At 32.3% G+C, this 14,029-nt stretch overlaps 1 protein-coding gene across 30 annotated transcripts in view; it reads right to left on the bottom strand.

Moving 5' to 3' along the window:
• LOC148618361 (calcium-activated potassium channel slowpoke-like) overlaps positions 1–14,029 on the bottom strand; it is a 64,595-nt gene that overhangs the window by 22,993 nt on the left and 27,573 nt on the right. For 21 of the 30 annotated variants that reach the window (XM_088577160.1, XM_088577161.1, XM_088577166.1 and 18 more), the window contains exons 8-15: positions 13,544–13,654; positions 10,633–10,738; positions 9,781–9,933; positions 5,919–6,074; positions 4,247–4,267; positions 2,316–2,428; positions 1,660–1,818; positions 1,213–1,289 (exon numbers count right to left, since the gene is read on the bottom strand). In XM_088577160.1, coding sequence (XP_088433286.1) covers positions 1,213–1,289; positions 1,660–1,818; positions 2,316–2,428; positions 4,247–4,267; positions 5,919–6,074; positions 9,781–9,933; positions 10,633–10,738; positions 13,544–13,654 — 896 coding nt within the window. Of the gene's footprint in view, positions 1–461; positions 510–1,212; positions 1,290–1,659; positions 1,819–2,315; positions 2,429–4,246; positions 4,268–5,918; positions 6,075–9,780; positions 9,934–10,632; positions 10,739–13,543; positions 13,655–14,029 lie in introns of all 30 variants that reach the window. The other 9 variants (XM_088577190.1, XM_088577174.1, XM_088577184.1 and 6 more) reach the window with 2 other exon arrangements.

The following is a 14,029-nucleotide window of genomic DNA, read 5'->3' as shown; positions in this document are numbered from 1 at the left end:
AGAAATTTGATGTGTAAGGTTCTGCTCAGTCAACAAAGGCTTCATCATATGATTGACATGTAACTTTATATACAGATTCCTGAATTTATTCATCTTATCCAAGATCACTAGATTTGTATGGCTACATGCTTGATTGTTGGGCAACAATTTTGATATATTTGCCTTGAATTCAATAAAGGTCAATCAATAAACATGATATAATTAAAAGCTAAAAAACCTTTGCTGAGTACAGTACACTGTAGCATAAAATTAAGAACACCATTATAATCCCAACAATATCTTTATAAATTAAAGGCAAATACATATCATTAAAATATTAATAATAGTCAGTATGAATTCCATGACAAAGCAGCTTCAAGTTCATCATGAAATAAGTCCATTCTACTGAGGAAATTCCACAGAGGGAAAAACAAATTTTTGTAAGATGTGTTAAGGATCCATACTAATGCCCATGCTTTTACCAAATGATAAAGAACATCTATGGCCTGCTGTCACAAGCTTTGCTATAACTGGAAATTTGTGGATCACATTAATTAGGAATGTATGAATCAGGGTACTACAAACAATTTAACAATTGTCTAAAATATTAATTCAATCAAATATTGAATGTATAATATATTAAATTAATTATAGTATTTAACCATAATGACCACTATAATCTTAAGTGAGGAATCCTTAGATAAAATTGAACAATAAATTACAAACTGTGTCAAGAAATAAAAATATAAAAATTATTGATTTTCATATAAAGTACAAGTTAGTAACCATATTACACATGTGAAACTTGACAAACAGATATCATATGTGGAGACATTTTACTTGGTATTTGTTTAATGGCGTACATGTTATTACTCAATGATCAAAATTCAAAAAAAAATACAGGCATCCTGACCAAAGTATTACAGCTAAAGAAGCCCAGCTCATTTTATGTCCCTGATTCACAACTAACCAATCAGTGCAAAGCTAACTTGTCACATGATGTCAGCCATATTGCAAAGCATGAATGATAGTCTGAATATAACTCATATTTGTCCACAGTAAGCTTTCAATTCATATTTACAGTAAAACAAAAGGACTAACATCTAAAATCTACCATTTAATAAAGCTGAATTTTGTGACACACCTAGCATCTATCTACACATTGCTCTGTCTATATCAATGTATGCACATAACAATCTAAGACATGTTTATTCCCAGATAGAATATACATACATGGTCGACAACGACATTTCTTGATAGCTCTTGCTTCCTTTAATGCACCATGGCAGGCTTGGCAGTAGTAAAATGCTCTGGAAATATATCAGAATGGCAACTATTTCTTAAAGTAGTTAGTAAGGGAGATAAATCAGTAGTTTTTGGGGGCATGTAATTACTATGTATTTTAAAGATTAAGGACTACAAGCACACTATTAAGAAACATACCTTGGGTAATCAATTTCAAAGGAATTTAACCTTCACTGTTGGAAAGACAGCAAACTAGTGAGGGGCTTTACCACATAAGACATTTATTTCATGAATTCACATTAAAAGCTCTTGACCAGGTTTTTAGTTAATCATTAAAATGTTTACCTTGATAAGGTATGAACTACAGAGTTCTAAGTGTATACCTCCTCTGTCTATATTTGAATCTTACATAGCCCCTGGGTGTATAAAAAATACCTTTTCACCTCTTCAGCAGATTCAGCTATAAAGAAACCCTGAGTGGCATTCTCTATCTTAATCTTATAGCCAGGATTAATGGCTAGAGTGCTCTCCCTTCCATCTTCTGTTCTGACTTCTATAGCAAGTAATAATAGCTCTAACTTGGAAAAACATAACCTGTAATAAGTTAAATGTCAAGACAAATCAAGTTAAAATAATATATTAGTGATGTATTATAATAAGGCACAGAAAGAATGGAAGAAGTAGAATGCACATGGGAAAATGTATTCATGGAAAGATTTCAAGATTTCATTTGATATTCAAAATATGAAAGCATTCACAAAAAGCAATCTTTTCAAGCAAACATATTTTTACACAGATGATATACTATGGTAGCTTCCTACATTTTATAGTTTTTAGTGGAGTCCGAGTTGGTCATTTACTTTTGTTACTTTGTATATATTATTTTGGTTATTTTACATTCTTTGTTGTGTTTGTTTTCCATGTCTGGTCTTTGTCCCTGTATTACATTCTTTTGATTACCGCTAGAATCTTGGTTCCCTTAATTACTCTTATGACTAGAACAGACAGAATATACTATGTAGCTTCAGGGAAGAGGTCTTGAACAGTAATTTGACTGCATAATGACCTATGACCCCTATAGTACTACTCACTCTGCAGCCTCTGGAAAAGTCATCCCATTGAAGGAACTTGAGAGATATTCTGTGTACATTTCCATAGCTGTTCCCCTAAGATAGGCTTTCTGCCAGTCTGGTAATTCAACATTCTGAAAATGCATAATATGAAGTCAATCTAAAAGCTTCATTCACTAAATGTATCAGAATTTATATTGTAGACTATCAATTACTATCATTTAAAGTAATGTACAAAGTTGAAATGAATGAACTGTTAAATACTTCTTCATAGATAACAGCATGCAATATTGTTGTAGAATGCAACATTTTTCATTAATCTTTGTTTACCCCTAAGGAGGTAGACCAAGGGTAAGGGACATAACGCTTGAAATCAGTGATAAGTTTGTATCATATTCAATTTCACCAAAGCCTTTCAAGCTTTCATAAGAATAACAAATAAGTGAACAATAACCACATTAAAAAGGTAAAAAGGAACTACATACAAATAAAATATAAATAAAACAAAAAAAAATTTAAGAAGATGAGCCCTTCTTTCATTCGGTCTCAAGCTTTCCCTTGAAACAGAATGAAATTAGTCCAAGTTACTTTGATGCTTACATGAAATTGATGTTAACGTTTCAATTATTTGTAAGAGTTGTGTCCCTTATCCTAGGTCTACCTCGTTAAATGCCTTGTAAGATGAACAAAATACAAGACAAACCATTCATAATAGCACTATTATTCAACATGTCAACATAAATAAATGTATATGTTCAGGATAATAAAACCAGTAATATTTGCCAAAATTTTAATTTTTATAGCATTAATTAGTAAACCATTGAACATCTTTAAGCCTAAGTTTATGATAGTTATGACATTAAAGGTGACACAATCTAAGGTGTTTGATAACAGGGACTTAAGATCGTGAGTTTGATCCATTAAATGGTCAAAATATGTATTAAAACGCTATTTTAACAATTTTTTTTACTATCTAAGCCCATACACTAAAAAAAAACATGTAAAAAATCATTAAAACAGCATTTTAGTACAATTTTTGCCCATTCAATGGATCAAAATCTTGATCTAAAGTTCCTGTGATTCTAATGGCTATTGTAGTTGATACATCGTAAGGGTATCTATTCCTGCTTAATTGATAGATTTTATCAGTGATAAGGTTTTTGATGATGTCATGATTTAATTGTTTACATGCCCATCTGTAGGCTGAAATCATAAGAATCAAGGGAGTTCCAGAAGATGAATATAATGGCATATATTACAAAACTGATCTTTCAAAGATGCCCATATTTAAATAATCTGCTACCAAAGGTGCCAAAATTTCCTCCTTCCATGAGACTGGCAAATATAAGCATTAATGGTGTTGTTTAACTGATATTTAATACAGTGCACTTTATCTACACATCAAGTGAATTAAATATAGTTATGATTAAAAAATAACTCTGAAAGGAATATATTCCAACTTAGAATTAACTAAAACACTCTGAAGTTTATGTAGCAGAAATTTACATCTAATATCCATTACAATGTTTCAATGTGACAAATCCATAGCCATTTAAAAGATTGAAATCAGATTTCAAAAAAGACTTTTTAAACCATTTACAGAATGGCAACCAGGAAGTGAATTAATTTTATGGTTGGAAATTTGTGCCACTAACACTGATGAAGCAGTGCATACAGTTTTTGTATCTCATTTCTTTCTAAAGAAAACAATATTAGTGTTTCAGCTAAAATGCTATGATAAATTTAAGATGAAGGAATAAACATTTGATAAAGTCCTGGAACTGTTTCTCCAGTAGAAATTTTCAGTAGCATTAACAACAAAACAATATCTGAAAGTCCACAAACAAAATAAATGTCTTGTTAAATTAGCAGAAACACATTTTTTTCTTGAGTGACATTATCACATCAAATCAGTGTTTAATATTAGATGTGTTAGGACAAACTTATAATACCCAAAGCTGTGGTATATCATCCTTCAAATGGAAAACATTTACAATCAATTCAACAAGTCAAAATAAAAAAAAAACAAAACTGAGTGTTTCTTTACCAATGTAATCCCACATATTCAGGTATAAAGGAATGTAATCACACTTATTTAGGGTGAATACATTTGATATGTCTGCCTCCTTGATTTATTAATAATTGAACACAAAGATGACATGGTATCAGCAACAAGCCATACAACATAGAAGTATCAGAGCATGTATACTTATAGTCTCAATGATAACTTAAAACATTTAGCTTATGTTCATTTTTGAGAATGACAGAATTTAACTTAAATTCTGGATTCCAATCAACTCTGAGTTATTTAGTTTACAAATTGAACTTCCTACAACCACACATAGCTTCAGCTGCCCAACCTAAAATGACAAGATTAAAAGACACAGGAACTACTTAAATATGCTTATTAATCACTGTTAATTTTGTTAAGTACCTGGTAATGCATGGAACTGACCTATCAATTGGATGGTTTAAAGTATACAAAATATTACAAAGGAAACAATAAGGTTCAGATAAAAACCATTCTATTATATATAACATTGTAGTGCAGAATCAATATTATAATGTTCAACCTGTAATTATATACCATTCATCTATTATCTATGAGTTCTGCACAACACTTAGAAAGACCTGTACTTAACTGAGCTACCAACCAGCAACCCATCAAATACAAAGTTATATGATAAGTCATTTAATTTCTGTTTAATCTCAGTTACATAATAACTGTTATATCACCAAAGTCTTCCAGAACTTAAGTCCTTTATGATTGAGGTAATTTACTTTTTGCATTTATACTGGAAATAAAGCAGAAAATAAAATTTACACAAGCAGAATATACTATCTGTCATACATAGTTAGGGTTGTTGTACATGGATATAATTCATGCTCCCAAGTTTTTAGCGGAGTCCGAGTTGCTCATTTACTTTTGTTACTTTGTATGTATTATTTTAGTTACTTTATGTTCTTTGTTGGGTATGTCTGTTTTCCATGTCTGGTCTTTGTCCCTGGATTCTTTTGATTTCTGTTAGAATCATGGTTTCCCTTGATTCCTCTTCCAATCTAATTAGCATATGTCCTTTTGTGTATTTAGATTTGTTGTTCACCAAATACAGCCTTCTCAATGACACATTTTAGTTTTTAGTGGAGTCGGGAGTTGCTCATTTACTTTTGTTTCTTTGTATGTTTTGTTTTGGTTATTTCATGTTCTTTGTTGTGTTTGTCTATTTTCCCAGTCTAGTCTATATCCTTGAAATATCCTTTTGATTATTGCTTGCACTTTGGTTTCCTTACAAGTGTACCTTAACATTGGAACAAACATCAAAGTATTGAAAGACTAGCCAGCCATGTACACCAACTGTTCAGTGAATCAACAGCCATGTACACCAACTGTTCAGTGAATCAACAGCCATGTACACCAACTGTTCAGTGAATCAACAGCCATGTACACCAACTGTTCAGTGAATCTTAACTAGACATAATACCATTAACTTTACTTACTATCCTGCCACTGTAGCAAACAGTCATGAATGTAAGCTTAATGTATTCATACTATCAGATCTCATGATTTAGGAACAGACAACCATAGTGGCAAAACATCTGAGAGCCACTGTCACTAATACTTACTGTTTTATCAGACCTCATAGTAAACAGGTTGGCCATCAGGGTAGAGAATCCTGGAGCTAAACAGCTCTGAGCTATAAATCCTAACTTCAATTCAGCCACACAGACAGCATCATCTCCTCTCTTCCAATCCCAGCTTGGAATATTTAGTAAGTAGGCCTACAATTAGAAAGAAAAGAAATGATTAAAGGAACAGACAAATCATATCTACTAAATTAAAAAGTACTGTAATTAACAGAAATGATATGGTTGATACTTAAACATTCATTGTCCTTTCTTTGGGGTGTTAAACATTCATTGTATGTATGATGGGACTAAAAAATGTTCTGGTTGGACTAAAACATTCATTGTACGTTCTGGTGGGAGACTACAACATTCCTTGTATGTCCTGGTTGGACTGAAACATTCATTGTTTGTTTGGGTGGGATTAAACACTCCTGGTTTGCTCTGGTGGGTCTAAAACATTCCTTGTTTGCTCTGGTTGGATTAAAACACTCCTTGTTTGCTCTGGTGGGATTAAAACACTCCTTGTTTGCTCTGGTGGGATTAAAACACTTCTTGTTTGCTCTGGTGGGACTAAAATATTCCTTGCCTGCTCTGGTGGGACTAAAATGGTCCTTGTATGTTTGGGTGGGATTAAACATTCCTTGTATGTTCTGGTTGGACTAAAACATTCCTTGTTTGTCTAGTGGGATTAAAACACTCCTTGTTTGCTCCGGTGGGACTAAAACATTCCCTGTTTGCTCTGGTGGGATTAAAACACTCCTTGTATATTATGGTGGAACTAAAGCATTTCTTGTATGTTCTGGTGAGACTAAAATAGTCCTTGTATGTTTGGGTGGGACTTGTGCTGACAGAAGTTATCAGAGCCACTAATGAAGTCTTATCACCTTTAAGATAGTCTTGTAAATGTACACTAGTTATGTTTACCTCTAAATACCAAAACAACTGTGATTCTCTTAACACAGTAAATACAGTTTTCTTTCTTATCAATTTTTCATGACTTAATATCTAAAGGTAAGAACCCATGAATTATTTATGATATTTTGTCCAAACAAATGCATGATAATTGCTCACTTATTTGAACCTAATAACAATATTTTTCTCATTGATTTTTTTTTGTTTTGATTTCACTGTTTTACAAGCATGTTATCAATGTAGATAAGTATGGAACATAAAAATCTCTGCATTCATTACCACAAGTGCTAATTATTGGGTTCACAAACTAGAGAGATTTCTGGTCATTGATTTATACCATACTGCAGTAGTAAGAACATTGCAGTAAAGTTTTATCTGAAGTACAGAGTGCAATGTTTCTGTCCAACATGTACACAATATTGTAACCTTTACTGAATCAATTAAAATATATTGAATTATATGTGTACTTAAACTGTGCTTTATGTAAAGTTAAATTACTATATTGTATTTAAAGTCTCTTCTTTTTAATTTGAATACTCATATTTCAACATAAATTGATACACTAATTTGAAGGTTTTCTTGAAAGAAAACTTTTTAATGACTACATGAAAACTTAAAAACTAGTTTTTTTTTTCAATTTCAATTATTTCAAGGTTAAGCTAGCTGCATTACATAAATTACATTGTTGGTTTAAAAATATCCTTCAAACCTGAGAGGAAACCCTCATGGTGAATTATCTCCCTTTAGAGGATATACTTTAAACCTGACAGGAAGCTAACATCACTAAACCCTCATGGTGAATTATCTCCCTTTAGAGGATATACTTTAAACCTGACAGGAAGCTAACATCACTAAACCCTCATGGTGAATTATATCTCTTTAGAGGATATACTTCAAACCTGACAGGAAGCTAACATCACAAAACCCTCATGGTGAATTATCTCCCTTTAGAAGATATACTTCAAACCTGACAGGAAGCTAACATAACATCACTAAACCCTCATGGTGAATTATCTCCCTTTAGAGGATATACTTCAAACCTGACAGGAAGCTAACATAACATCATGATGCATTATCACCCTTTAGAGGAATCAAGCAACAATTATAATCATATGCACATCCAAGTATGAAAACTAACCTTCCTTTAAAATTTTATCAAAAACAGTGGATTATATATAAGGCGGTGCAATTACAAAATGTGTGGACAGACTAACAGACACACAGAGATGGTGATATACCCCCAAACTTTGTTTGCAAGAGGCAACTAACTTCGAAAAAAAGAAACTTTTTTCTTCACAAGTTCAATTTGATTATGAAAGATCTGTAAAATATATAAGATCAGGAAAACAAAAAATTGTAGAAGACAGGAAGAAGAACAAGCCTTGCCATAGAATTATAATCTCACAGTTTATAATGTCACATCAGTCTGGCTGACCATAGTGTTGTAATGTCATATCAGTCTGGCTGACCATAGTGTTGTAATGTCATATCAGTTTGGCTGACCATAGTGTTGTAATGTCACATCAGTCTGGCTGACCATAGTGTTGTAATGTCACATCAGTTTGGCTGACCATAGTGTTGTAGTGTCACATCAGTTTGTCTGACCATAGTGTTGTAATGTCACATCAGTTTGGCTGACCACAGTGATGTGACATCATATAAGATTACCTGACCCAAGTGTTGTTATGTCATATCAGTTTGGCAGACCACAGTGATGTGACATCATATAAGATTACCTGACCCAAGTGTTGTAATGTCACATCAGTTTGGCTGACCACAGTGATGTGACATCATATAAGATTACCTGACCCAAGTGTTGTAATGTCACATCAGTTTCTATGTATTGATTTACATATATTTGTTGATCACTGATATCAAGTATTTATTATTGAGTATTTCAACAGATGAAACTTTTCTTTTATCTGAATACAAACATGCTACACCAGGGATCACATTAACAATAAATAACACTTTCATTGTTCTTATTGAAACCCATTGACAATAATACAAAATACCCTTTCATTACAGCAATCTCAGTGATGGAATCAAAGCTTTGATTACAGTGATGTGACATCATATTGATGAAATAAAACACAATATCACTAGTTCATTAAAACCATATGGATTTAACTTAAGTTACTTTTTTCAAATCATTTCATTGTTATTTGTGTCGTCATGGTAATATACCTAATACGCTAATACACCATGGCCCCTGAAGGATGAATACAATATACTTTATCACCCAGAACCCTAATGTACCATGGCCCCTGAAGGAAGAATACAGTATACTTTATCACCCAGAACCCTAACATACCATGGCCCCTGAAGGATAAATACAATATACTTTAACACCTAGAACCCTAATATACAATAACTCCTGAAGGATAAGTACAATATACATCACATTTAAAGTACACCTGATTTTTATGGTCCAAAGAATTTAACATTTTTTTGTTGAGTTGTTTGACCATGGAAAGGCAAACGAAGAGATAGACATACCCCAAATTCTGATACAACACCTAAAAGTACTTTAACAGCAGTATAAAAAAACAAAAACAAAAAAAAACAAGAACTTTTGCTTTAAAATCATGATAAAAAGCTAGTCTTTTATTTAAAAACTAAAACTTTCTGTCCACTTATGACAGTTTAGTATGTAACTAGAAATCATTAAATAAACAAACGACTCCAGCTTTCAGGATTTGAGAAATTAACACTGCCATCATTTTTTTTTAAATTAACATCGAAGATAAATCTCTTCTGATTTACTTAGTATCACTCTGCCAGCTTATAAGCTCTGCTATACAGGATGAAAAAAAAATCACTGATCATGAGCATTACAAATCTGTTTTTGGGGTACTAATTTGCATAAATGGGTGTGGTTTAGCAGTGAATGGAACAAATATTACCCTCTGTGTGGGAGATTGATTGAAGCACCATTATATCTGACCTTGTTATGATACTGCATCAGTTGCACAATGACTTTAATATCAGCATGGAAGTTTTTAATGGAGATAACTCTCATTATATTAGCCGCATCTTCCTGGTCAGGATCCATACAGTATTTATTGGCTAGCACTAAACAAGCATCAGCAGACTGGATCTAAAATAAATAAAGGCTTTAATTAAACACATTTAAGAAATATGTGTTTAACTCCACTCTTCACTTTTATGTTTAAAGTAAAACTCTTAAGTTAAGTGTCCCTTAAATATAATTGTACTCTTCATGCACATCTACATACGATGCCCAACTTTCCTAAAATTTTACCAAAATCCTTTGAGCCATTAAGAAAGAGTTGTGCTTATAGGAAATGTGGACAGACAGATAGACAAACTTTGATTGCATTGGGTATAAATAAACCGTACAATGGATTTTACGTCAGTCATTAATTAGCAAACAGTCTTCATACTTAAGTGATATAAATTTACTGCTGATAGCCTTACATCGTCTCTCCTTGTAATGTATCCAGTTTTCATTAGTGTATCTGACTAATGTAACAATGTATAATCACCCGACAATCTCTTTGTAATATATTAGATCTTATCTTTTCAGTCATCATCAAAAAACACTGACAGTCTAAAGGGAGGAAAGGAATGTTGCTGGCAATCAGTTCTACATCTTCAACACCTTGTTGTTTTCTGTTTAATAATCATGTTTTTGTTTTACTTTTCTTTCTATCATCAATGTTTCCTTTAATCCCAAACTTACTGTTCTTGATCTTTATAAATTATTTTTTAATGAATCATAAATCAACAAACATCTTCATCTACAATATATTTAGTTCCAGAATTTCTTACTAACCTTGACTCTTTCAAGGTCATTAGCATCCATGACAGTGCCTTGGAAAAATTCAACTTGAGTAAAATGTCTTTTCAGTAAGCCTTCAAGCTCCAGATCTGGTAAAGTTCTGAAAATTTATTTACACATTAGTTATAACATGATGACTTCTAGAAAAAAACTTAATACAAATACAATGAAGAAAATGTTTGGCCATAGGGGTGAAAAATACTGGACAAACTATCAACCCTAACAACTGATACAGTAAAAAAGTAAATTTACCTATAGCTAAACAATAAATCTTCAGGAATCAATCATACAATAAGACAGACTTAATGGGAAGATATTTTAATATTCTTTTCCCAAATGATTATATTGTCTGATTCCATATTAAAAAGACAGATGTTTATGGCACAAAAGTACTGTATTGTCTACAATAAAAGCAATTTACATAGGCCATAAGTCATTTGAATTATATAACATCAGACAAATAATATCTCACTGTATTAGCTTTAGTTTCCTCGGTTTAAAGATGACCTGTACAACTATGGATGTTTGATACTGTCATCAACAGGCCAGTATGTATTGTAATGTTCAACATTATAACCATGATTACCCAGTTTAAAATCTCATGGAAATATTGGAAAAAGAAGAGATATGGCTATACAGCTAGTCTACTAAAACATTGTATGTACATGTAGTTTAAAAAAAATACTAATGAGGAGTCTAAAAGACCAACATAATATCAAGAGAAATATAAAATAGTGTCACAGTTAAAAGTGAATATTTGACACACTTTTTTTTCTTTTTTTTTTTTTTTTTTTTTTTTTGTAGTTTCTAGAGACATACTTTTGATGTACTAATAGCTACAACAAGTAATGCCTATATTCACTGTTTCAAATACCAACATGTCATTTCTACCCACTGAAGTGCAATTAAAACTACCATTAATTGTCTGTACATCTGTAGACAACTAAATCATACTTGCAATATACAGAGATTATAATAGCCAATGTGGGGCAAAATTCGATGAGTTACATCTATTTCTGTAGATATGGAGATCTTTACACCTAAAGTACCCAAGTATTCTCTGAGGCATAGCCTGAGGAGTTTCAGAATACTGAAGCTTTAAAAAAAATCACCATATTTACAGATAAGGATAAGGATGTATATAAAAATTCTATTTCACATTCACAGGACCAAAAAGGACCCTGTTGCAATTTGAGAAAAATCACGTAATCTTTATTCAAGTGCAGGAATCTACCTTTGATATAAGACAACAGATCATAAAAATATGAGTTTTTAAGTCTTGTTTCTTTGTTAATTTTATAATTACAATTTTGATTTTGACACCATATTTCTCTCTATTAATGCTGTCATTACTACATTAATGAAGTCAATATACTGGGGATATATACACAGTTCCTGGACACAAAAATCACATTTTTCTTGTGCCCAAAAGTCAACATAAAAAGTAAGTCTCTTTGAAATCTTTAAAATGGACATTGTATTAGCAATGATTAGTGCTAAATAGAGTATGAAGTACTACAGTAAAATGGTTATTTGCTCCTTGGTAATTGGATTTGTTCATAACCAATTAAAACCCTAGATATTTACTAGAATGGGGATGGACAAATACTGATAATTATATTTACCCTACATAAACAAATATGTTTTTCATTAGAAAAAGAGAAAGATCATAATCATCTAAATAATCTAGAGTAGAATCACTGGATATTGATGTGTTATCCCAAAACTTTCTATACTATGTTTCACGTCAATAGAACCAATGGATATTGATGTACTATCCCCTAACATTCTGTACTATGTTACACATCAGTAGGATCACTGGATATTGATGTACTATCCCCTAACATTCTGTACTATGTTACACATCAGTAGAATCAATCGATATTGATGTACTATCCCCTAACATTCTGTACTATGTTACACATCAGTAGGATCACTGGATATTGGTGTACTATCCCCTAACATTCTGTACTATGTTACACATCAGTAGAATCAATCGATATTGATGTACTATCCCCTAACATTCTGTACTATGTTTCACATCAGTAGAATCAATGGATGATGGTGTATTATCCCCTAACATTCTGTACTATGTTACACATCAGTAGAATCAATCGATATTGATGTACTATCCCCTAACATTCTGTACTGTGTTACACATCAGTAGGATCACTGGATATTGGTGTACTATCCCCTAACATTCTGTACTATGTTACACATCAGTAGAATCAATCGATATTGATGTACTATCCCCTAACATTCTGTACTATGTTTCACATCAGTAGAATCAATGGATGATGGTGTATTATCCCCTAACATTCTGTACTATGATTCACATCAGTAGAATCAATGGATGATGGTGTATTATCCCCTAAAATTCTGTACCATGTTACACATTAGTAGAATCATTTTTTACATATCAGAGACATTACTATAGACATAGGGTTCATGCAACAGAATCTTTCACTGAAAGCTACTTATTGCACAGGTCACTGACATGACATAATAATACAATTCTTCATTTGACAAAAAATCAAAATGAATTAATCTGTCTAGGAATTGTTATTTGTGTGAAATAAAAATTTCATGGGTAGGTCAAACCATGAATTTAATTTTCCTTTGAAATGTTAACTTACCATAGGGGAAAAAGAACAGCAAGACCAGAAAAAAGCACAACTCCTCCCTCCCCCTAACCCGCACAACTCCTCTCTCCCTCTAACCCGCACAACTCCTCTCCCCCCTAATCAGCACAACTCCTCTTTCCCCCTAACCAGCACAACTCCTCTCTCCCCCTAACCAGCACAACTCCTCTCTCCCCCTAAAAATAAATCACAAACAATGTAAACTACTTGTATAGTAAATAAAATAACAACTGTTACTGTGATACATTACTATAGATACTTACTTGTGTACAAATACGATTTCTACATCCACATCTTCTCTATCTTTGTGAAGGAAATCGTTGAGAAAGTTGGACACAGAATCATAGGTTATATGACCACATACAACTATATGTCTGAAAGATGAACATTTTAAGATTAGTAGAACTTTGTTTTGTTATTGCCAAAATAGGGCTGAGTTTTGTTTTATAGTTATTTTATGTTTCAGAGCAAAATTACACACATCTACACAAGAGAAATTCCATCAAAAAGTATGAGTGGCCTATAGAGGTCAAAATTACATTACTCCATTAAAGTTTGTCCAATCAAAATGTTGGAAAGAGACAATAAATATTGTCAAACCAAAATCTACAGAACCTGTGACTTACAGACAGAAATACTATGACAAAATCCCCCCATCATGTTGTGGCAGGGGACAAAAATAAAAAAAATAGGGCATATCATGGGACATAAAATGATACCCTTCACACTGCAAACTATTTTTGGGGTAA

The sequence above is a fragment of the Perna viridis genome, chromosome 4 (genome assembly GCF_037379345.1).
Source record: "Perna viridis isolate PV_CMFRI_1.1 ecotype Kerala chromosome 4, ASM3737934v1, whole genome shotgun sequence".
NCBI lineage: Eukaryota > Metazoa > Mollusca > Bivalvia > Mytilida > Mytilidae > Perna > Perna viridis.
This window is presented reverse-complemented; position numbering and strand designations above follow the sequence as displayed.